The sequence below is a fragment of the Sphaeramia orbicularis genome, chromosome 13, assembly GCF_902148855.1.
Source record: "Sphaeramia orbicularis chromosome 13, fSphaOr1.1, whole genome shotgun sequence".
In the NCBI taxonomy this organism is placed as follows: Eukaryota; Metazoa; Chordata; class Actinopteri; order Kurtiformes; family Apogonidae; genus Sphaeramia; species Sphaeramia orbicularis.
In genome coordinates, this window is record NC_043969.1 from 27,577,991 (window position 1) to 27,604,102 (window position 26,112).

A 26,112-nucleotide genomic window follows, 5' to 3' on the forward strand; every position below is an offset into this window, starting at 1 on the left:
ATGGTGTTACTTGTATGATAATTTCTTTTTATTTTATTTTTTCTCATTGTTTATGATGTGCAAATAAATAAATATTACGTACTAAATCAACTGAAAGGTTTAATAAACATCTAAATGGTCGGTGAATTCAATATTGCTGGTCACAGAACAATGCAGGGGAAAAAATAATACATATCGGCAAATCATTTACTAAAAAATTCATGTGGCAGTCACAAAAAAATAGTCTTTATGAGTTAAAGCTTAACAAATTTCATTGGACTGTGCATGCAGATTGTCTAGTTATACTTTTTCTTAACTTTTTAAAGTTTTGGTAAGCTCTAACTGTCCCTATAATGTTCTTAAATAAGCCACTGTTTATTTTTCCTGGTTTTCTACAGTGCACTCTGCTGTATTTTTTTATATCCCTTTTATGGCTATAAAGATTTAATAAAAGACGACTAAATTACAAATGCTTGTGTACAAAACAGACAGATTTTAATTAAATACTCCAAAATTAAAAAACAAAAATTAGGCAAACAATTTTCAGTTGTTCTCATTGTTTTAGTTTCTATTGCATTTGAATGACCATAGTATCCACAGCATAAAGGCATTAATCTACATTTTTTGTTATAGTTTTTTCCCTCTATCTTTCACGCATGGCATTTCAAACAATAAAGTGCTTAATTTTTTTAAGAACCTTCTTTTTAATCAGTCTAACAAACACTGAGACAATACCTGCGATCCTCTCTGAGACAGTGGAATTTGTCACATACACGTGCATGGAGACATTTACATAAAAACACTCAACCCCACACACCAACAGGCTGTCATCTGAACCTGCAGCTCAAATACAGTGTGTTTGTGTCTGTGCTTTTTACTGTAAATGCTGTACAGGTAAAGTGTACAGGATGGGTGAGGTCACCATTCCCCTAAGCACTGTTTAGTACAACTTTCTGCGACAGCATCTGCACTGATTACACATACTTTTTCCATCTTTTCAAGAACAGTTAAGAGACAAGCTGAATCTGCATACTGTCATAAGAGCACACATACATACAAACACACACAAACATGGACAATAGTTTTAATCAAACCCTGTGTTAATGGACAGCTTGTCTCTTGCCTCATGTGTGATCTATGTGTTTCAGCCAGAGAGCACTACCTATTAAATGTACAGAAAAGCATTCACGAAAACATATGACACATACCGCAACTGATTAAAATGAACATCTATTGTCTATTCTTCAGCATCTTTGTTGCTCTAAAACTTTTGCAAAAATTTTTTTATTGCAGTGGCACAAGAACACTACTCGACTAGATGTGCTATACAGAGTAAAAACTACAGTGTAGAGTTGTCTTTGTGCACTCATTCTACGTGTCTTAAGTGTATCCCTGTAATGTTTAGGGAAAGTGCTTTACTGAACAGAAGCCAATAAGGCAACGTTTCACTGTGTTGTGGCTGAAAGTACAATAGGGCTACTTCTTTTGTGCATCTCTGTCTACAATGACCACACCATGAGACAAAGGGACCACTTCCCAGACCAGGGGAAATTACGAATTTCAGAGAAAAAGGGACATTATCTCATTGAATTTGGATTTTTATCTCTCTTTTCCCCACTGTCTGTCCACTGTCATCATATACTTTAAGTTCCTTGTGGTTTTATTGAAAGTACGCCAGAGCACGCAGATTAAAACAATGATTTCTCAGTACATCACAACATCACTAGTAAATGAACAGGAAAAACTGCAACAAAAGAAAATCAAGGAGTCAGTTTTTCAGTTGTCTTCTTTGATGATTCGGTGAGATGTCTAAAGAAGAAAGAGAGTTTATCTTTTATTTCCTCTTCTTCTTGTCATGTCCCCTTTGCCATACAGTCCATTGGTTTGTGCTCTTAATGTGCAGTATCTTTGATCAGAAGCCCAATTATGTGGCTGGAGACATTACACCGCAGCTTGTGATGTCAGTGTGTGACAGCAGACACTGAAAGAGCGACATGGAGCTGCAGCATCGACTGACAGTTCAGCGGCGTCTCCCTTTAGGGTCATGACGTCCATTAGCAGGAAGGCACATAATGCTCTCCAGTGATTAGATGAGACTTATGTCCTGCTGTTTTGAGTGACAGGCACTTGAACACCTTTCTGTCCTGTTGCTATGGATGCAAAAGAAAAAAAAAAGAAAAAGAAAGGAACATATTAATCATAAATTTAAAAAAAAAAAAAAAATATGTGACCCAACTCAGTAAACAAGGCAAAAAAAATAAAACAAAAAAGATAAATAACAAAAAATTCTTACCCAATCTGTACTTCTCTTTCGCCTCTGCTCTCTCTTTTGCATCAAAGTACCAGACTGTAATGGCATAGCTGTAAACACAAGAAGATACACTAATAAGACTTAGGCAAGAAGCAAACTGGCTGTGCATTATATAACTGCTGAAGAAAACCCTGTTTTCTAGCAAATGTCACTGAAATAGGCCTAATCATACAAAACTAAAATATACTTATTTATTTATTCATTTATTTATCAAGGTCAATGCAATGAAACATAGTGGAAATACGGAACATCAGATATTATGCACAAAGAATATATAGCATTGACCTAATACGCAACTCTTGTGTCTGGTTGCACTTTTCAAGAATGGAAATATATTTACAGTATAAACAACAATATGAAAATAGTATAAGCAATAATATAAACCAAACAATGTCAAGGCCTTCTCCCATCTACCTACATACATTTTAGAATTGAGTATATTCTTGTTTTTTGTCACCCAGTTCTTAATCTTTGCTGTGAATTAATATCACTGTGTTCATAAATATCTGTGCAAAAATTGTTATATATTTCTTTTTTTTTTAGCAAAAAATAGAGCTATTTTTGTTTATATGCCAGAACAGTTTTGTAATCTAGAATATTAGTTAAAAAAAAAAAAAAAATCTATGCAACTTCTGAAAGGTCATTTCTGACTGGGCTCACAGCAATAGATTACAAAGTAAATGTCCTGAATAGGAGAGGGTTAATTTCTATGGTTTCTTGCCTCTCCTGTGGGGCTGTGTTGTTTATTCCTGTCTCTCATGTCTGTGCCTCTCCAGCACGAGTCCTGCAATCGAACCTTCCTCCTCTCTCCCTTCCACCTAGCCCCTCAGGAAACACATACTTCCTGCCTCTGACCCCACCTCACCCCCCTCGGCAGTCAGATTACAAGAGGAGGAGGAGGGAGAGGAGCATACCCCTTAACAACAGACAAGACAATTTAATATTTCAATTACTTTATTTCTGGTTTATTTCTACAGAAAAAACATCGCTTGTCCTTGTGACTTGAAGATTCTCATTTGGGAGAACTGAAGAAAGGATATAAAGCACACATGCATCTGTCTTTATGTTTGTGTGCATGCGTATGCTGTGCAAAGCCAACAGTTACTAACCGAGTGGCATAGGCTGGTTTAACTTCATGTGGGTTCCTGCGGTCAGACCAGAAGATGAGCAGCCGGTCAAAGAGAGGCTCGATGTTGGCCACCACATTTTTGCCTTCGGGGTAGATCTGCAGCATTCCTCCCTGTTTCTACAAAAAAAAACACACACAACACACATTAAAGACTTTTCCATGCAAGATACACACTTCAGTGAATGTATTGCAAGCAGTTGGTCAAATGTGACTAAATTTCCAGTATCAGTTCCATACATAAATACATACAATAAATGAATACATGTTGTTTAAGTGTCTAAAAAGCATCATATGTTCAACTTATAAAAGTACCTTGACATCCCAGTTCTTGTTAAGATAGTAGATACATGTGATGCATCGTCCGTCACCATTTGGGTTGTCAACATGGCGGACGTAGCCAGCACCATTACCTGGGTAACAGGCAACCATGGCCTAAAGACAGAAGAAATGGGAACATTAGGTATGCATTCAAGTCCACCTTAGAAATTTAATAAATAATACCAGCAAAATAACAAAAAACAAAAGTAAGCATAATTGATTGCTTAAAGGGGTCGTATTTTGCTAAACCCACTTTTATTAGTCTTTGGTACATTTATTTGTGTATTTGGGGACCCTAATAGTTCAAAAAGTTTGAATTTGAACCCTTCAGGTGCTGCAAAGCTATCTTTATATTCATTCTGGCAAAAATTGAGTGGATTTCTACAACCTGTTTTAATGCCTTCTTAATTTGTTACCTCTATTACTAGTTACATCACGACATTTGCACATATAAGGTCAAGACTTCCGACGAACATTTCTCAGAGTACGCCATAATTGTTTATCATCAGCAGCAGTTGTAGTCCATACTGAAAATATGTCCAAACTTCAAGCCAATTCCCTAAAATGTTCAGTTGTTGGTTGAACGGGACAGAGCAGCACAGCCAACAACCTGGAGGGGGTGGAGCATGAAGTGGCTCATTTGCATTTAACCCTTTCATGCACTGTCCACTCCAGTGGACAGTTCTTCTCCAGCTGTTCTCTTGTATATTAATGGGTTTTGTTGTTTTAGTTCCATATCAGCCAACACAGTGGATGCTTATGCACCATCCCATACACTGTAATTCAGACCATTACTGTAACTTTACTGTTCTTGATAAACCTGATCTGCAGTAACATGTTTAGTTGTAAATCAATTGTTATTTGTTAGACAATAAGGTTTTTTTTTTGCATATTATCTCCATGAAGTGAGTAATTACTAGCATTAGAATATGTTAAAATGTGAGAAGACATCAGATTAGCAGCATTAAAAATGTTTTTATTTCATTGTTTTCATATCACTTTCTGATATTGGGTTTTAAACACATGTTTCTTTACTTCAAAAATTAAATGCATGGATATTTTTGTAACTCCATAGAAAAAAAAAACTCGATCGCATTGTTTTTTTCATGGCTAAACACTGAAGAAAAAAATCTTGACTAAGGTTCTCATAATTCGTGCATGAAAGGGTTAAAGGGCCAGCGCTCAAAACGACTTATCTGGTGTCATTACTCAGAAATAGGGTTGAAGATGGACCTGTGGAATTGAATTAATGAAGAATTCAGACCCAAGCATAGCATTTATAGTTTATGTAGACTACAGGTAAATGTCTTAAAATGCATAATTCCTTTAAAAAAAAAAAAAAAAAAAAAAGCAAAATATCACTCCTTTAAGGTCTAAAAAAAAAAAAAAAAAGGGACATTCAACAGAGCCCAGTTTTATGTCGACCAAAAAAACTCCAATATACAGCGGTCAGCTTTAACCACATTCTCTCCCTTTCCATTTTCCCATCACTTCATAGTAAATCATTTTCCAGCTGGACTATTTACAGACCTAGAATAAGATTCCATGATGTGATATGTGGCAAACACACACTCAGATGAAAGGTAGAAATATGTCAAAGTTCAGTTGTTGTTCCCAGCTTCGAAATGATTTGCAGATAGAGTATCCATTTTAAAACAATGGTCTTGCGCTGGTATTTCCCCTGCTTGACGTCTATGTGTTGGATTCTGTGAAGCAGGAGAGTGCTGCTTTGTCTGCAGAGTCCGATGGGAACTGAGACCTGCGTGAGAGCTCTACAGTCAATGCACATTCCAGGGCCACTACAAGACCACATGACTTAATGTACTATAAGATTAAAAAAACAACAACACTACTCCTCAGCCAAAGACCATAGAGACATTCTTATATTTCAGATCGAACTTTTGTAAATAGTTTCCCCAACGATCTCTACTGGTTGCGGCAAGCTTTCAGTCAGACCAGCAGTGTCTCAGCAAAGCAGGAAAAGTCGACAGCTCATTCACTTACTGACTGACATCACCTCTATTACACTGGCAGAGGGAGATTATAGGTGATGATAGCTGGCAGCATGTAGAGTAATAAGTTCTCTATTATCTCTCCAGGCTGACTACAAAAGAAGATACTGTCACTGTCTTGAGTTATATTCTTCTGCGTGGCAAACAAAAGTTACAATATCAGAGTCGCAGCATCAATTCATTTTGGCTCCAGGACACTATCATTCATGACAAACAGGTTCCACTCTGCTGCAGTATTGATTCAACTTGCCTGGCGCTATCTGCTGTAAGCTGTAATACTACTATGTACGAGTCTTAACCCAGAGGAAATCACACAGATTACTAAGACAAATGTGCCTGTGCTCTTGTAAAAAGTAACAGTCCATTTTGAGCAACAGGGCTTTAGTCAGAGAATACACCACCCTCCTCCTCTTCCTCTGATTTTCCCTCCTTATTCACAGCCAAGAGAGCTTGGACATGTTGTCTGTGACTCTGCTAACTCACTATTGTCAGCTCTCATTACAGACCAGTGCTTGCAGTCAGAGCTCATTAACCTCCAGACCTTTTGCTCCAGACTTCCACTGACAACCAGACTGTCTGCATCAAAATGGATGTATCAAACGTACACAAAGAAACGTGGTTAAAATCATATCCAAACACTGAATGACTACTAGAATTATTGTTGACATCTGAATTGAACTTATTTGATCAACTCACAGAAAATGTAAACGACTATTTGTTGATTGCATTTCAGAGTTGTAGTTAAAAATTCTATTTAAAAAAACAGACAAAAAAATGCTAAACCTCTAATATAAATGTAAAATTCAACTTGGGATTAAAGCAAACACATGAAAGTCAGAGTTTGTGCCTTAAAATTTAAAGGTTCAATATATAAGATTACCATATGCTTGTGTTCTTATGTTTTATGTCTGTTTCATCCCAGGAGCCGGTAAGGTGTTGACTGTTGATGTTTGCTACTTTCATTTTTAAGATAACACCTGTTGAGGTCGCCTACTTTCATGATAAAGCCCACAGAGTGATTCATCTACACAGAGGACTCGAGTTGGTTTTTCAACAAAAATCCTGTGCACTCTTGAATTTTTCAACACCTCTCTTCTGCTGCTGTTTGGTGTACAGCTCCAGCTGTCACTGCCATCAAAATGGAATCAGCTGACGATAACAAACAACTAGTTCTTAGCACATTAATCCTAATGTCACAAGTTGTGGCAACAACATAATTGCTTTAAATCCAAGTCTGGCACCAACCTGATAACAGCCATTACTTTGTTTTATAGTTTATTACCTCCACCAAGAGGGATATATTTTTGTTACTGTGAATTTGTCTGTCAGAAGAATTAAGCAAAAACTCAGGGAATTTACTTGAATTAAAAGGACTGCAGGGCCTTGGCGGAGGTATAAACTCTGGAAGTGCTCTTCTGGTAGTGTATATGTAGATTACAGATGAATTTTCCCCTAATGTATATAGATGAGAGCGATAATTTTGGGTGTGTATGTGTTCAAGGAAGTTCATTTTCCCAGCAATTAGCTTTTTGCAAATTGGTAACCACAATTAACATGTATCACGGCAAACCACGGACAGCTCAGCCCTAGCCTGCAGCATAAACACATCTTTCTCTCTCTCCTTCTCACACACACACACACACACACTTTACATCTAAGCTCACATAAGACAGGGATATAATTTTGGAATAGGACTGGTACTATTTTTCTAACTCCAGCAGAGGCATACAAATTACGGCCTTTAAAAATTATGGTTTTAGTTTTCTTATGTCGGTGGCTTACTCATGTGCACAATGCCCAGTATCACAACATGCTGTGTCACGTTGTAAAACTGCGTGTCATTTCTGCCCCCCTCACTGATTCATCTCTGTTCAGATCTACTCTCACAGTATGTTAAAGTCAATTTGGCACCGGCATTAATGGTCTAATCATGGTGCTGGGTAGATAACTGGGCTGTCAGCGTGATGTTCAGGCAGGCTGAACAGGATGCTCTGGACAAGAACAAAAATAAACTTCAATGCTGCACATGTATGCTGATAAGATGCATGTTAGTGAGGATGGGGGGGGGGTCTAGATAAGGCTGTACAAATACAGGCATTACTGCTTAGTGAGAAAGAGAGAAGAACCAACCATGTGGATTTGTCAGAGAGGGTAGCAGGGTTTTAAGAAATACAGCAGGGCATTACTGGTACACTGGTGGTGTTGGGTCAGGGACCAATGGAGCATTAGTTCAGTACCTCATGTGGACAAATGTTTCAAGTCAAAATACTTAAACGAATAAATGTTTTATACTTATATATATATCGATCAATCGATAGATATATACTCTATCTATCTATCTATCTATCTATCTATCTATCTATCTATCTATCTATCTATCTATCTATCTATCTATCTATCTATCTATCTCTCTCTCTCTCTCTCTCTCTCTCTCTCTCTCTCTCTCTCTCTCTCTCTCTCTCTCTCTCTCTCTCTCTCTCTCTCTCTCTCTCTCTCTCTCTCTCTCTCTCTCTCTCTCTCTCTCTCTCTCTCTCTCTCTCTCTCTCTCTCTCTATATATATATATATTATATATATATATATATATATATATATATATATATATATACACATACACACACACACACATTTTTTTATTTTTTTTTATTTTTTATGTCCACAATACAGTGTGCACTCATGCTATCTGCTTCAAATTACCCAGGGTCTAGCTCAAGGACACTTTTGCGCAACCTGAAACTGAGTTGCCATTAACGTGTTCACAAAGCTTTATGAAATTCACGGCAAAACTAGAAAGGCACTCCAAGAGAATATACACAGTCAAGCCACTACAGTCCTGTAATTCAACCAATCCCCAAACATGTAACATAAGAAAAAGTAAAAAAAGAAAAAAATAATACACAGGGGCCACTCCTTTATATGGATCTCCTCCAAAATGTTACGGGTTAGTCCTTGGCTTGTGGCCTACTCTTCCACCAAGTTTAACAAAGATCAGTCAAGTAGTTTTTGTGCATTACTTCTTCATTAAGGGAAATAAAATATGATAATAACAAAATGTGTACAGAGAAAAAAAAGGTGGGAAACAGTGCTCATGATGAGTCAGTGTTTTGGTGATAAAATTATGCATGAGTCACATTAAGATGGAGAACAGGAGTGTGTGAGTGTGTGAGTATGTATGTGTTCTGGTACATTGCAACAATGGAAAAAAAAGATGTACATGTCCAAAAGTTTTGGTTTCATTTTGAATCCGAATATATTTCAAAGCTACATGTTTAATTTAGCTAAAAATCACCATGTCTAGGAATCCTCAAGCTGCTGTATGAGTTATTTTGTACGACTTCTGCCTGCATGGTGGCACTGCTGAGCTCTAGGAGGAGCATCTAAGGACAATCTGCTGCAGCAGACATTCTCATTACGCCAGAGCTTCTGCTGCATCGCCCCTTCTCACTATAGCTCAACAATACCCTCCCACTCTTTGCTCCCTATCCCATATTCCCTTCCACTCTCACTTTCACCCCATCCCTTCCCCCTTCATGTAACTCACTCCCTGTGATAAGTTGTTTCCATCATCCCAACGGTACAATACCCCCAATACTTCTGCTATTACCTTGCAACATAATACTAACACTAATCCTATTTACATGTCTCACACACCTGATTCCTTGTGACTAAATGTTGTCACAGAACAGAGACATAACCCACTGCTGGTGAAGCAATATTTTGGGCACTGCTAGCTTCTCTCTTTTTCTCTCCATCTCTTTGATACACAATGCGGAGATTTACTCTGTATGGACCAGTTACCAAGGTAACAGCTGGGAAATATTTTGTCCAAGTACTGAGCACGGGGCAAATCAGATGAAGGAAAGTGGAAATAAAGAATATGGTTAAGGAAAAACAGGTCAAAGTAAAGGACAAGAAGGGATATGAAAAACTTGAACAGCAGCATTTCTGGACAAATAAGAGAAAGGAAAAGACACAACACTCTTCTTAGAGTATTTCTCCCTGATTTTTCCATCACTTCCTCTCTTGATGTCACTCCAGTTGTTTTTCTTCTACTACACTGTCTCATCCACAGGAGCATCAAGTCAGAACATTTTGTACTGTACCACCCTGAACGTTTTAGGCACCCAAGAGCAAATCAATACATTTGGCAATAGAACTGTTGGTTTAAAGGGAAATCTGAGAATTGGCCTGGCTACCACCCATTAACACAATGCCATGCCAAAAAAATAAGTAATAAATAAGTAGTAAGTAAACATTCCATTCTCTTAAATTCCTGCCAAAAATAGTGCATTGTGACGCAACTGGCATCAATCTTGGCAACTATGAGCAGTGATTTTCATTTTTTTTACCTTTATAAATCTAACTTATTTTTCTTTCATCAATTTTAGCTGGTTGATCCAAAAAACAGCAGGTGACATAAGGTGACAGCTTTGATATGTAAAAGGTTTTACTGATTATATTCACTGCAGCCACAAAAAGAAGCTGCAGTGTCAACAGATGAAGAGGGGTTTTCTATTTTTCATGAGCGAGGTACTGTTGGTGCTTGGCAGAACGCAAATCAGCAGCAGGTGGAAATTCTCTGTATTCTGCAGATAAAAATAGAAAATAAAACCATTTAACAGTCCCTTACTGTTTCTGTTTTGTTGGTCATTTAGTTAAAAACACCCACGAGGAATGACTTTGACCTGGAAGCATAACAGTCATCCAACATCCAAAGGAGCAAAGGCTGTTGTTGTGACGTCCCAGCTAGTCCCTGTTTAAACACTGCCTCCAGCTTATGTAAATGACTAGAAGAGCACAGAGGGCAAGGTGCTATCTCTGGTGTAGCACAGATGGGGTGAACGACGCTGTGGGCCCAGTACAGAGGGAATAGAGGTGAATATTGATCTGATTACAGACAACACGATGTGACTGCTGAGTGACCAAAGTTTTAGTTAAAACCTTTTAAGATATAGGCTACATCATGTTTATTTACAGCTATGGAAACAATTAAGACACCATTGGTTTAGGTATAAGTTTGAGTTAACTAAAAATCTTTGTTTTGTTTTTTTACTTCAAATTACTGCCAATATTTGTTCCAAATTCAAAATACTGGTGATAAGTACATTAATTTGCAGAAAATCACTGCTACCAAGTGTTTTCAGACCCCTAATAATATAAAGACAACTTTATACCACTCTTTACACAAATACTAATGTATGGCAGAATAAACCTGATTTTTAATCATAGAACTCTCCTGCACTCTTTCATGTTATTGGATGTGCAAAAACTGCAGTTTGTTCCAGCTCAGCTTTGTTTCATGGCTTTTGTCCATCCATCTTCCTCTTCATCACACTCCAGAGGTTTTCAGTGGGGTTCAGTTGTATATATACATTTCCAGCAAGAAGCAATCTGCTATCACATAATTTTCTCATAAAGACCAATACTGCTATCCATTTTCCAGATAAAAATCCAACATGTTATTCATCAAAACTGTTCTTGACTCTTTGATAGTTTAACTTGCATTGATTTTTCCTCACTGACACTGTTTTACCAACATGTTTCTGCAACTATACAAAACCCGTAACTATTAAAATCTTATCTAAAAAATGTTTCAGTGCAGTGTCTGAGTTTATTACATCACAAATCTTGACTACACGGAACAAGGGGTTTAATCAGAGACACAGACAATGTTAGGTAACAGTCTAGACTTGCATGTAATGGTTAACTCAGCTGATTAGGAAACAAACCACGACTCTAAATTATAGACACTGACAGAAAGAAAATGCAACCATGCTGACAACAGAACAGGTGAAAACACAAACAAACAAGTGACTTAATGTTTTCACTCTGTTACACAGTAAACATGAGAGTACAAATTCTGTCTGCACAAGATTTCAAACAAACGGTCACTGACATCAGCTCATTCAGATAACCAGGCCTGTGTGTGAGAAGAGGATTGTGGATGATCTGTCCTTTACAGCTGTGGATATCATGTGCAAGACAGAGAAGCCTGCCAGCCATTTGTGAACAACTCAGACTCAAATCTACACTCATATGCTTTAAAATCTAAGGGTAAAAGCTGTTTAAGACTTATTGCTGTGTCAATTATGCATGACATTTCCAAATTATGAATGGAGAATGACATGACATAAACAATTTTTAGGGCTCTGCAATATGACAGCCGTTTATAGTTTCATATTATCCTTTATCGTTGATTTCATTGTGCCACAAATCACACTCATTACGCCAACATACTTTCATCAGTTGCTTTGGGTTTTGTCACGTGACACCGATGCAGGCAGGAAATATGCATGACGACAACATAAACAGTGAGTAGCGGGAATGTGACACATAAAGGAAATACATTTCTGATATTTTAGGCCTATATGATTATATTTTATTTCAAGCTATTCAAGAAAAGCGTTAAGCACAAAATGTACCACATGACGATATGCATTGTTATTTGGATATGAAATTACCAATACTGTGAGAGCAGATTTTGGTCATTTTGAAAAAGAGGAAAATGTAATTCTAACGGTCAAACTAAATAAAGAAAAAAATATACACCCAAACATGCTCCTTCCATGCCTGCTCATGTCTGTATGGGTGAAAGTAGAGGTAGAGAAAAATGTTCAAAGGCAGAAATATAGTGATGGCATAGAAGATACAGATACTGCTTGGTACCGGTGGTATGGGGGCAGACAGAGGGGCAAACATAGACAGGCCTAAACTCAGGCACAGGGCCAGGCTGGGAGGACGCCCGCAGACTCCCTTATCAAGCTCCTATGTGCCAGAAACACAGCACGACTCTTCCTGGCATCCTACCTGTACTCAGTTCACTCCCCCACTGTGCTGGGAGTGTGTGTTTGCCTGCCTGCATGTTGGTATTAGAGATGAAAAAGGAACAGTCGTATTTCAACAACAGACACACTGAAAAAGTAATGATGTCATCAGACTCAGACTCCAATAATGGATTTTTGTGCCTTCGTTTTGGTATGTGGCTTAAAAATAAACAGTTTCAGCATCTTACATCCTTACCTTAACCTGGTTCAGGGTTTTGTATACATTTTTCAAGGTCAAATTCAAGCACTTATAAGGGTTATTTTCAATTTTTTCTAGCACAGCACCTTATCTACAGGAATAGATCTACTTATGATTTTTTTTTTTTACTTTTTATCACAATGATGTACATTGTATTATGCTATAAACATCTAAAATTATGTTTCATAACAGCAAAAGTTTATAAATTAAAGAACACAAAATTTTTATCCAAAAATAAGGGGAAGATACTTGGCATTCTTCAGAGACACTCGCACCAAGCCATAGATTAAGATAAAAATTTACCTGGAGTCAACCTAAGAACACATGCTAATTTTCTTTTTTGACATCAAGTTGTATCACCTCTCTGTAAGTAGCTTTGGCTTGAGTTAATATGAAAAATAAATACAATCGCATCACGGAGTTATAATTGCAAGCACTTTCCAGACCTTGAAATCACAACATTGAAATTCAAGCATTTTCAATAATTTCAAGCATCTGTATGAACCCTGCTGGTTTTATGAGGGCATCCTCTCACCTTAGTGCGTCCGTTGATGACACAGTCCCCTAGCTGTCCACTGGCAGCACTGTACATGACGGCCTCATCAATGTGAGCCATCAACACCCCGATGTTCTCGCACCCGGGTTCCCTTCCCTCCACCCAGGCAATCTGGTCCCCCCGGATGCTTCGCGAAGGGATGCTCTTCTGGCTCACCAACTGTCCCCCTCGAAATTTTCCACTGCGGTTTAAAACCTCCACCTCCTCCAGAACCCTGTCACCCAGCTGAGGGCTCAGAAAGTTGTCCTTCACACAGATGCCGTAGTACTTCATGCAGGGGACGATATACTGCTGGGCTATGCGTTCTGCTGACCAGCCAGCCCCAGCAGGCAACGGTGGGGTGACCATCCTGCTGGCCTCCAGAGGTGAGGTCTGGCTGGGTGCAGCAGGTAGGCCCAGGGATGCCACCTTAAGTTCATTGTGCTGGTTAGTGTGATGGACTGCATTGGTAAAGGGAGACTGAGGTAAGACACAGTGCACATGATTGATACTCATCTGTGGGGGTTGGATGCTTCCATTGACTGGGCCCGGAACTCCTCTGGCCACTCTGGAGGCCTCTGCAGATTTATGAGCAACACTTCCATCTGCCAGCCTTCTCCTCTTTATATCAGATTCTCCTGAAGCATAATCCGGGTCCACAGAGCTACCCAACCCTGAAAAGAGTCCATTTAGACTTTCTGACCCCATGTCCCTGTTCTCCCCACCCCTCCGCTTTTGTTGTTGCACCTGTCTGACTTTAAGGTCACCATTAATTCTCCTTATAACCAAAGGACACTTGTCTTGAACTGGTCTGTCCCCATTTTGCACCAGACAGGCTTTGCTGCTGAGGGGGTACATAGAGTCGTCAGAAATCCCTGCAATCCCATTACTTTGTGCCGGGTAACCGTTCGGCGTTTGAGCCAAAGCGCCTGCGTGGCTCCCCTCCACGGTGGCGGACGGAGACACCACCCCGCCGTTATAGAGCGGCACGCCGGTTTTAGTGTGCTTCGTCGGGGTTGTGATTCCGGGGGAGTCGGTTTGGGAGGCCAGACCTGCCAGTAGCTCTGCGGCTGTGGGGCTCCCGACCGGCGCCGCGCATAAGCCGTTCAGCCCCATGTCCGCCCGGTACGTGTGGTGGATCTCCAGCTGCTGCCCGGTCGTCCTCTCCTGCGAGGCTAACACAGCGACGGGTCCGCGGGAAGAGCTTGGGTTTAAAAGGTCCGTGTGTCCCAAGCTCTCCATTTCATCTCGTCATCTGCTGGATGCGCACGTACTTCACGTCCTCCCTTCATTTTCTAGCTGAGCCGCTGCTTTCTCTTACCACAGCCACTGGAAGTTTCATGTCCAAGTTTCCCCCCACTTGTACCATTTATTTCACCCATTACTCTGATTTATCACCCTCAGTATGGTTATTTGTTTGCATTTTGAATATCTGTGGAGAGTAAAATGATACACGTTAGTCCTATTAATAGCACAGCCACAAGTCCACTTGTCACACAGTAAATAAATCTACTGTATTTATATGGTTTCAAAGTAGAGTGGCCTATATTTTTTTTTAACAGAGACCCTTTTTGAAAACACATCAAGGACACTGACAAATGCAATGAAACAGTACTTGATAAAATTTTAACCATTCCAGTATTGAGTGCATATCTATACTAGTTTTCCATAGACTAGCTGAGTGTATATATTAAACTGACAGGAAATCAAAGGTAAAAAAAAAAAAAAAGTCACTATAACTGACTTAACCAGTACTAAGACAGAAAATTAGCATCTACACGTACTCATTCCGGATAACATTTATGACATACAGGAGTCATATTAGGTTGCGGTTAAACATTAAAAGACTTCAACGGTTGTCTGCGCAGCCTTGTGATAAATGTGTCTAAATTAGAAAAACGCAGGACGTCCAAATGAAACATATATGTCGCAATGAAGGCTAAAACGAATAGAATATTTAGATATCAACGTCAAAAAAGTCAGTTATATTCTGCTTTCTAACACAGCCCTCTGCTTACCTACGGCAGCCTACAGCAATGCAAATCCACAGTGAGCGTACGTGACAGGCTGCGAGTACGCATGTTATTTCCGGGATTGTCTTGCCCGCGTGTGCGTCCCATCCAATTTTCTTGTCGGTTATAAATAAAATTGAGGGGATGACGGCAGCCAGCGCCGGTCAGACAAGTCAAAGCCAACCGAGGGGCAGAGGGAGAAGCTCTAGGCCGCTCAGGGTCCCCTCAATCACCAAAAAAGACCTTTTAGTTATGTCGGTGAAAGCCCCCAGCTCCTATTCGCCTCCCCCCGCTCCTCCTCCTCCTCCTCTTCTTTACTGCCCGCGCGCTCTCTCCCTCCCTCATACACACATACACACGTTGCTGTCATTTAGGCCAAAGTGTACCTCCATGTAAGCAAAACACGTGACCACTTTCTACTACAATCGACCTACACTATCATAAATGTATCCTACAAAACTGCTAATTGTAGAATTTGAGCATATAATGCCGTTCAATTGGAAAGTAACTGTTTGTCACTATTCATTTGTGTTGGTATTATAACAGTAAAGCTCAAAGTGACATTGTTAACAATAGGCCAACTGTAACTTAATTCAATTGCATGTCTTTTGTTACCCAATAGTGTGCCATTTAGCAGTCGCCATCTTGGCTGTTTCGGAGCACAAAGTGGCAACCGTTAGACAAAAGGGGCAGGACTACAAGAGTACAAGCGGTCATGGGTAAGCTAATGCTAATGCTAGCTTACTGACATCAACCCTTGTATAACAGTGGGTTTAAGTCGATTTACGTGTCAGGGTAATCTATTAACTGTGAATTGTTTGCTAAGGAAAAAATAATAATTTTATGAAATATAAAGAAACTCCAAAAGTCTGACTTGAAAGGCAAGCAAGCTATCAAAAAACCTTTTCTATCAAAGCCAATAATGGGGTTAAGCACTTTAAAAAATAACTATGTCACTATTTTTTCTTGGTAGGTAGACATTTTGTGTCTCATTCAAGAGATGAGAGATGAAATGTTTTCAAAAGAGCAAAACTAGAATCTAGAACTACCAAGAAGAATGTCCTGGTCAAATAAGAACTTACGCAGACAACTTAGTGTAACCATGATAGGCTGGCCTTTTGGAGTCAACCCCAGTGGCTGTAAGCAGTATTAGAACTTTAAGATACTTACACTGGTTCCTCTTTTGAGCCTTGATTCTTACTTAAAGCAAATCTAATGACAGTTCAACTCAAAGAATGGAGTAACTTTTCCAGTAGTTTGCAATTTGGTTATTTCCAGTGATAGTTCTATATTATAGGAAGCTGAAGTCCCACCCTTTCCTAAATTTAGACAAAAAAATATGAATAGGAATCAATGGCGAGAGATAAATGATTTTTTGATTCTGTTTGAATTGTGCCACCATTTATGTCTGTCTGACAAAATTGGAATTTGTGGTAAAGATAGAAAACATTTGTTTGAAAGGCTCAGTGGACTGCACATGTCACCAACACCAAATTGTCTGTTACCTTGGCATATTTCAACTCGTTCCTCTAGAATTAGGTGAAAAACTATTAAAGGAAAATTTACCACAAGTCTGATCTTGTTGAAGTTGCAGACATCAGCTGTGACTGAACAGATTGTGCAGAAAGAAAATTACGATGACATACCTCTGCAACTTTTGAATGTGTAGTCTTTCTACTTATGTTTTTTCACAGTCTGATACTTAAACATTTTTACAACAAACTTTGACTTTCTTGATTCATGAAATTATCTTTTAAAGTGACAAACATCATATGGACTAATACTAATACTCTAGGAAAGAATATCTTGGTTAATACTGAGATGTAAATGAATCTTTAATTTTGTACTGAACTTTATTTTAATGTCACCACTGTAGCTTCATTTTGTGGTGTCTTGTCAAGCCATGTGGGTTGGGCAATTTATGTGCATGACAAATGAAAAAGTTAATCAAATCAGTCTATACAACATCTAACCTTATTTAAACCCAAAGAGCATTAGGTGCTGATCATTTTTGCAGTGATGTAGAACATGGATGAGAGTTTTAATGACATAAAATACAAATAAAATTTGCAAAACAAATACAAATAGGCCTACAGTAAATAAAAGTCATGAGATCAAGCTATGCAAATCAGTTAGCATGCACAGGCAGAATGAGTGGTGGAGGTAATGAATAATGTTATGCAACTTATTTTAACAGAACAAACACACTTGGTAGATAAGTTTTCTCAGACGTTAACTGAAAAGAAACAGGGAAAGGTGAGATACTCTCTCACAGTGAAGCAAACAATCCTATAACTCTCTAATAGGGCTATAAATCATTCCTCGTCATTGATTTGCACTATTGTTCCCAATGGCATTATACAACTAAAGATAAAGAAGACAGAGAGGGAGTATAGAGAATGTAAAATTCATCTCTTGTCTCTTTTCAGAGGTTTCACACCCTGTCTGAATTGGACAGTTGACTAAACTTGTTATCATAGATCTGCCAATGTATACATACATGGGTGGGGTAACCGTTTCTGGCTGTATTTTTTATCTCCAGTAAGTGCATGGTTTACAGTCAGTGTATTTCTTTTTCAATACATATATAATTCAGTTGAAGATAATTACATTCATGCAGAAGGTACACTGTAATATTAATAGTTGTGTATTGTCTTGACCTCCATATTCAGCGTTAAAGCATCGGTAACTCATTATCAGTCATGTTGTTCATACTCATTTATGATAGCAGTGAGTTTTGATCTGACTTTTGCTGATGCAAACTGTGAGTGCAAAACTGATCCATGTGCTTAATAGCTGCTTAGTTTTGACACATCCACCTATAGATTTCTGCAGCAGGAGGAAGTGAGGTAATGTGCTGTGGTAAAGCCAGGCCTGGGGTTAGGGTCCTGGATTAGTGCCTCACCCTGAGGGATTAGGGCCGAGGGATGTGCATTGACACACTGGCACGCAACATCCATCTGCTGTTTCTGGTATAGCCATGGTTCAGCCTATAGATGACCTGGAGTGGAGCATTAGGCTTTAGCTGGACACTGCACTGATTTATATTCATTACCTTGAGATTAAGCCTAACTTTTTCCACAACTGTAAAATGCATATGTCATACTTCTAACATAAACACAATAAACAACAGCAACAACTCTACATTCTTTCTGATAAAGGATACCAACTCCTACAGTGTCACGCTCTACACATATTTAAGTCCTCAAAACATATTTATCTACAGATTATGTATGCATATACATACAGAGGTGTGTGTATGTGTGTGTGTGTGTGTGTGTGTCAACAGTCATGAAAGAGAGTCAAACAAGTTTTTCGACTTAGACTTTCTGTCACTAAAATCATCTGAATCATATTTGGACATGCAAAGTATAAATTCTGAAGCATGTAAAAACAATTTCCGAGTAAAGTCATGCAACTACAACTACATACAGACAGACCTAAGGGTTAAATATGTAGTAAGTTAATTGATGCAAATGCAGATAGTCTGTAAGCAACAACTGAGTTTTGCTGAAACTCCTTTTTTTAAACAGTTGAAGTTAAAACTACCACTTGTACTTATTGCTAATATCACCTTAGTTTATCTGTTTATTTACCTTTATTTAGCCAGACAGGCCAATGGACAACCAGGTCTTATCTAATGATGACATGGCCAAGAGGCAGCTGTCTGATGCATGACAATATAAAATACCGAAAACATTTTGGTACAAAGTGAAGCAGTGTTATACAAAATATAATAAAACATTACAATATACAGTACAATGGCGCTAAACCATCTTAACAATTAGAGACAAGTGCAATGGTCATGAATTATTGACTGAACTGACTTTCTGAAAGAGGAAAATGGGACTTCTAGCTATTGTTGTAATTAGTTCCAGTCGCAGGTTGCAGTCATGAAGGCTTTAGGGATCAGCACGTTGACAACATTTTTTAGAATACAAGTAACGGCTACTGTTGTTGCAAGACCTGAAACTGAGTTACAGAGTAACTCTAAACTGGAAACCTCCAGTGACTCATCCACAACTACACTCATCATCAACATTAAATGATCCTGTTATTAAAACCTATATAACCTAAAAAGTTGAAGTACTTGACAAAATATATTAATTTGTGTTGTGTTCCGGTGTATGGAAGGAACATAAACAGTGTTTTAGGAACAATATCTTGACGGCAAACACTAAGCTTCAGGGAATAGGAGATGTGTTTGGACATAATCCACTGTGGACATAATCTGTTGCCCAAACAGGTAACCTCTGACCAGGCTTTGTGGGCGGATTTTATTTATTAATGGAGCTTATGTGGCATTAGCAGGTTAACGGTGTTCAGTGTGTTTTACTGCTGTAGAGCTTAGAAGGTGATTTTTTGATTTAGGAAAGCAAGACTTCCACAGACAGCATTTCCTACAGAGCAAGTCAAGAATTCACTGTATATTTTAGGTTTTTAAAAATAAAGCACACAACTCATAACATATACACACATAGACTGATCCAGAAAATCATGGGGGGCTGCCACATTATCCATTAATATACACAACAAAACCGTACCAAACAACGATACTACATAGAAACACAACTCCTAAACTGCAGTTCTACAGTCTCCTTAAACAAGGACAAAAATTATTTCTATGACTTTTGGAGATGGTTTTGTGTGTTTACATTTATAATATATAACACACCTGTTCCATTTTAGTAGTCTAATAATATAAACTTTTGCAGCTGCAACCATACCAGCATTACAAACCTTTTTTTTATGTGATGGAAAGTAACCCAAATCTGGCAAATGACAGGTCTACATAGTTTAGTGAACCAGATAAAAATATTACCCCAAAAAACTTCCCAGTACTGGATAGTGCTAGTGATCCTTTTGCAGTACCAGATCTGTCACACACAGAGGTAGTGCAGTGTATGTAGAGCTTTACGTTGAATTAATCTAGACCTAGAATTAATGAGCAGGTCTGTCAGGCCTTCCTCTAATAGTTCATCAAATACTGGGACAGCCAGTTTTTTGACTCAGGCCTCCTTGAGATGCCCGGTATCCACTATTTCCACAAAAACAGATTTAAAAATGGGAAATCAAGTGTTTAGAGTTTTAATATAGAAAAAGCGAATCATAAAAAAATGCAACTTTTTGTTATAACTTGAAGATGATTTTTAGTTTGAAGTTTTATGTGGAAATTTCCAATCTGTTCTCCCTCCAGCTCTGAAATCCATTATCTGAGCAGGTTTGAACTGAGACTTTTGACAGTCCTTTTTCTTTTTTTTATTATCAATTACTTTCAGTTAGTTTGTACAAACAAATTACAACCAAGTAATTTTGAGGGAGATAAAATTAGAGCAAGGGGAGAAGTCTCTTAAAGTGACATGCATTAAACTTTTGGCCGGAGTAAAAGGACAGTAGGTCGGTCATCATTAGACAGGCCTTGTTGCCATTAATAGAACCTAAAAACAGGAAGGCCAAGGCCCCTGCCCCTGTTTATATGTTTCTGTTGGTGGGATATAGATTTAAAAGGTGGTTTATTTGCCAGAACAAATGACAAAATAATAGAATCCAGTTTGTAGATATATGTTGGCAAGTCGAAAGGTAGAAGATCCTCAGAAGTACATTCATTACCTGCTATTGCATTATAAAACCAATCACTGAAAGGGGGAGGAATTCACACTACATTAACCCATAAAGACCCGGTGCTACTTTTGTGGCAGTTCCCAAATGATTTTTTTTCTATATTTAACCTTTCTTAAATGATTTATCACCATTCATTGTAATATTATCTTCCTTATTTGGCATTTTGTCAGTGTAAATCATGTATTTTCCTATATTTAATTTACTGATGATGTGGATGTTCATAAAAGCTCAGAATAAAGTTGAGGGTTATTATATCAATAACAGAAAAAAGTGAAGAAAAAGTGACTTTTTCAGCAAAAATATCAATAACTGAACATTAAAAAAAAAAAAAAGTGTTTATCCACTGTCATTGATCGAACTCCATGGGTTTTACTGGTGAATCAATGCTGTAGAAGATGACCGTGTTTCCTACGGAGCCTCTGAACATCCAAAAGGGTCATATCTGCTGACCGTGAAAAGATGACAAACTGCATTTTACACCAATTATTTTCATGTATTGATAGGATTAGTTGATCAAAAGTTCTTAAACATTTTAGATCAGTAGATGGTTTTGATCGTTGGTAGAGTTTTGGGTTTTTATGGGTTAAGGCAAAAAAGTAATGTCCTTCACTCTCCGTTTATATGCTGGTGTTACATGTCAGCATTATTGCATCTTCTCTCTTTCCCATAGATTTTTTTCTCTGCACTATCTCTCCATATTTGTTTTTGTATATTTCTGATGTGCAGTTACTGGCCTCATCAACCTGCCCAGTGTTTGAAGTTTCTCAGTGCTCTTTCTTCTACTGTCAGCTTTCAACTCACCCCAGTGATAGAAGCTTTTGTCCTGTTAAAGGGAGTTTTGTTTTGTTTTTTTGTTTACTGTGCTTTCCTCAAGGGGGACATGCTGAGGATATGTTTGTCACCCTAATCATGTAAGATCTTGAGCTTAGAAAGTGCCATAATGTTATTTTTGTCATGATTTGGCTTTTTTTTTTTACAATGTACATTGCTGGTTCTGAGAACTGATTTCGTTTCATGCATATACATGTATTGACAAATAAATTGAACCTTGAACCTTGATATATAGAACATGTTAAGTCAGTGAGATCATTTTTAAGTCGTACCTCACAGAATGACTAAGGTTGACAAGATATAACACAACCCTCCCAAGTTTTACAACTGCTATTGCAACTCTGACAGTTTGATAATACTGGAAAAATGATATCATTGTTTTCACAGCAATGAGAGATTTATGGTAATTCGTTGTCTGGTGCTGATTGTAGGCGTTATTATGTCAGTTAAAGTTTATGCATTGCACAACATAGAGTTGGAAGAACCCAGAAAATGTTTAATGACTTGATTATAGCAGCTATAGGTGGTGATATAACGCATACAGGATCACACGTGCAAACCATTAGTACATGACGTAGGCTGCAAAAATATCACCATAAGAGTTATGGTCCAAGCAAAGAAGTGGACTCAAAATAAATCACAGCTCTCATGTACGAAGAGATCAAAAGGACAGCAGTACCATAATTAAAGGAAAAAACAAGCTTGGAAACACACATTCACACACCTGCAACATTAAATAACCCCAACAGCTTTCCATCCTGTATCCTGTAGTGGTGGTACATGATGGTATTTCTCCTTCAAAATAACAATGCATGGTTTATGTAATGACATTTCAAATACTTGCACATTTTGAGTGACAAATATTCAGTTTTAACCTGTTAATACCAAACAAGAATGCATTTTTCTGTCTTTTTAACCTTTCTTAAGTGATTTATCACCATTTATTATACTATTATCTCTGTGTGTTGTGTTATTTCAGTGAAAATCAGGTATTTTTCTATATTTAATTTACTGATCATGTAAATCGTGTTCATAAAAGCCCAGAATAAAGTTCAGGGTTATTATATCAGAAATAGAGAAAACTGAAGAAAAGTGACTTTTTCCACCAAAGATATCAATAACTGAAAGTAAAAACAAGTGTCTCCATCCACTGTCATTTATGGATTTTACTGGTGAAACAATGTTGTAGAAGATAAAGGTGTTTCCACGTTCACTATGGAGGCTCTGAGCATCCAAATTGGTCATGTCTGATGACCATAAAAAGATAAACAGTTTTTTACCTGAATTATTTACATGTCTTGATAGGATTAGTGGATCAGAAGTTGTTAACCTATTGTTTTTCAACCTTGGGGTTGGGACCCCATGTGGGGTCGCCTGGAATTCAAATGAGGTTGCCTGAAATTTCTAGTAATTGATAAAAATAAAAAGTAAAAACTTACTAATAAAAAATATGTGGTGAGTTGAGAGAGACAATCACAATACATAAAAGACACTGAAGCTGAAACTGAAACACTGTGGTACAGTTTATCTTTCAAATGTTCACTGCGGCTGATTTCAGATGCTGCAGCTCTTTCATAATTCATAGTTTGAGTTATTGTTTGTTCAGTATTAATTTGCAGACTCGACAGACTGTACATATCCTGACCAAGAAAAATAAAATTCTCACTTTGTGCAGTAATCTACAGCTGGTTTTTCTGCCTCCATCCATAATAATATACATTATATAGCTTTAATGTCTTCTAAAATTAACATTCATTTGCAACATAGTATAGCAAACTATTACATGATCAAAAACAAATGAATTTAGCCAAAAAAATGTCTCCGTTTTGAATGTCTGGGGTCACCATAAATTTGTGATGTTAAAATGGGGTCACAAGCCAAAAAAGGTTGGGAACCCATGGGTTAACTGTTTTAGATCTGTAGATGATTTTGGTTGCCAGAGGCAGTTTGGGTCTTTGAGGGTTAAAGAATTTTTTTTTACATATAGCGTGCAGGCAAAATGAATGATTTAGCAGAAGCTTCTTCTTCGTCAGTAATTTGGTCTGTTGACCATTTGACACTTCAGTCTAACACTTGTTTGTTCCAGTGTACTCATTGCAGAGGTCAGTGCTCCCAATGCAGCTGGCTGGAATCCCCCAGACTGTGTAACACTGACTAGTGCAGCTCCGCACGTATACACTTCTCCTCCTCCTCTCCGTCCCTCTCTCTATCTGTCTCTTTTTCCTTTTCTGTTGACACCAGGGGAATCAAGCTGAGAGGATAACAAACAGTTAACAGTTGGGTGAAGCCTATCGCACAGTTTTGTTTTTGCGAGAATCTTCAAGTCTTTAAACGATCAGTAAACAAAAAGTTAACTGGAGATTTTGCTAGACATGATCTTACTTTTATAGTTTATAAAGTGTTTATTATGTTTGACTATGCATGTGTGTAAAGCCTGTCATTTAGACTAGGTTCAACAAAATGCAACACTTTAAAAAGGCTGATACTTTTATTTATCCTGGCTCAAAGTTCTGAGAAATGAATGACCTGTTCCTGCCAGATACATGACGATGCACATTATAAAGGTCATGCCAGTCAGATGATCATGTTAAAAATAGAGAGCAGCACGGACAGTCACGGACAGTTTGTTTTTATTTATTTAAAGAGAAGTGAGGAGAACAGGATGAGATTAAGAAACAGATCCTCCTTCTCATGTCTGTCGCCATATTTGTTGCCATGTCCGCCACAACTAAGTGTATTTGTGATAGGTCTGCCTCTTCTGTAAGTTTTTCTTTTCTATTTGATATCGATTTGTGTGTTTGTGTGACAATTCTATGTACAGTCAAGTGGAAACAAATCTCCCTTCTGGGACGCATAAAATCTAAGTCTAAAACTGTCAGGTAACAATGAAAGTGGTAGTGTGTTCAAACCAATCCAAAAAGACAACTAATAATACAGTTGATTTAAAAAAGGCTAAACTATGATAAAGGCTACAAGCTGCAACATGTCGATTTCACAATAAAGAAGTAGGTGTTGTTGAGGTTCAGACTGTCTCCTTTTTTGCATCTTAGTGACATGCAAATCACACAAAATCAAAAAAGCATCACAGAACAAAGCCTTGTCTGATTGAATTTCAATGCACAACAATAAACAAAAAAGAAAGGAAGGAGAAAGAGGTTTGGCAGACAAACTGAGGGAATAAGAGCAAGGGGAAAAGAAAGTGTGTTATAGCAGAAAGGACAAAGAATGATAGTGAAGAAGTGAGGCAGGGAGGTTTGAGGATCAACTGTGGCCAACATGCAGTCTTAAAATAACTCAGACAGTTACTCAGAATACTACTGAAAGTGCATGCTTTCAGTGTTTTAACCCATAAAGACCCAAACAGCCACCAACAATATAAACCATCCACTGATGTAAACTGTTTAATGCCTGTTGACCCACTAATCCTATCAATACATGTAAACAATTGAGGTAAAGTGCAGTTTGTCATCTTTTCATGGTCATCAGATATGACCCATTTGGACGTTCAGAGGCTCCGTAGTGAACGTGGAAACACCGTCATCTTCTACAACATTGATTCACCAGTAAAACCCATGGAGGTGGATCAATGACAGTGGATGGACACACTGAGTTAATGATATCTTTGCAGAAAAAAATCACTTTTTCTTCAGTTTTCTCTGTTTTGTTTAAATAACCTTTGAATTTACTCTGAAATTTAATGAACATCTACATGATCAGTGAATTAAATATAAGAAAATGCATGATTTACACTGATAAACCTCAAAATAAAGAGGATAATATTACAATAAATGGTGATAAATCCCCTAAGAAAGGTTAAATAGAGAAAAAAAATCATTTGGGAACTGCCAAAAAAAGTAGGGTCTTAATGGGTTAATGTAGGCATATTCCCCAGATCCAGTTTTGACATTGTTCCAGATCTTTAAACACACTTACAGACGATAAATACAAAGTGCGCAGCAAGACCTGGTGTAATCCACAAAATCTTCAGACAGATGAAAAAGTAGTACAGATGATCATTTCTACATATCTACAGTAGCTTTGTGTAATAAACACACGTAAAATAACTCATAAGGTGGCAGTCCAAAAAGTAAATTATAATACAGTTAAATCAAATATGCTACAATTTCATTATCTGTGATCTGCGACTATATGTTGTGTGTGTCTGTATACAAACATCAGTCCATTGTGTTGGAGACAGCACCGTGACAATGATCTCATCACATCAAAGATTTGGCCGCTCTGTAAAAGACCCTTCTGTCAACACACACACACACACACACACACACACACACATACACACACACACACACACACACACACACTCCCAGCTTAGACCCCTGT

At 38.0% G+C, this 26,112-nt stretch overlaps 1 protein-coding gene across 2 annotated transcripts; it reads right to left on the minus strand.

Annotated features, from left to right (window-relative positions):
• Positions 1 to 449: 449 nt before the first annotated feature.
• On the minus strand, positions 450 to 15,603 carry egln2 (egl-9 family hypoxia-inducible factor 2). 2 transcript variants are annotated; one of them, XM_030152526.1, is made up of 6 exons: positions 15,325 to 15,603; positions 13,307 to 14,738; positions 3,732 to 3,851; positions 3,400 to 3,536; positions 2,273 to 2,340; positions 450 to 2,129 (listed from the first exon to the last, which is right to left on the minus strand). In XM_030152526.1, the coding sequence occupies exons 2-6, from the start codon at positions 14,546 to 14,548 to the stop codon at positions 2,077 to 2,079; spliced, it is 1,620 nt and encodes a 539-aa protein (XP_030008386.1). In that variant the 5' UTR covers positions 14,549 to 14,738; positions 15,325 to 15,603; the 3' UTR covers positions 450 to 2,076. The 2 variants fall into 2 exon arrangements, with proteins under 2 accessions (XP_030008386.1, XP_030008387.1); XM_030152527.1 differs by lacking the exon at positions 15,325 to 15,603 and adding an exon at positions 15,091 to 15,112.
• Positions 15,604 to 26,112: the final 10,509 nt, after the last annotated feature.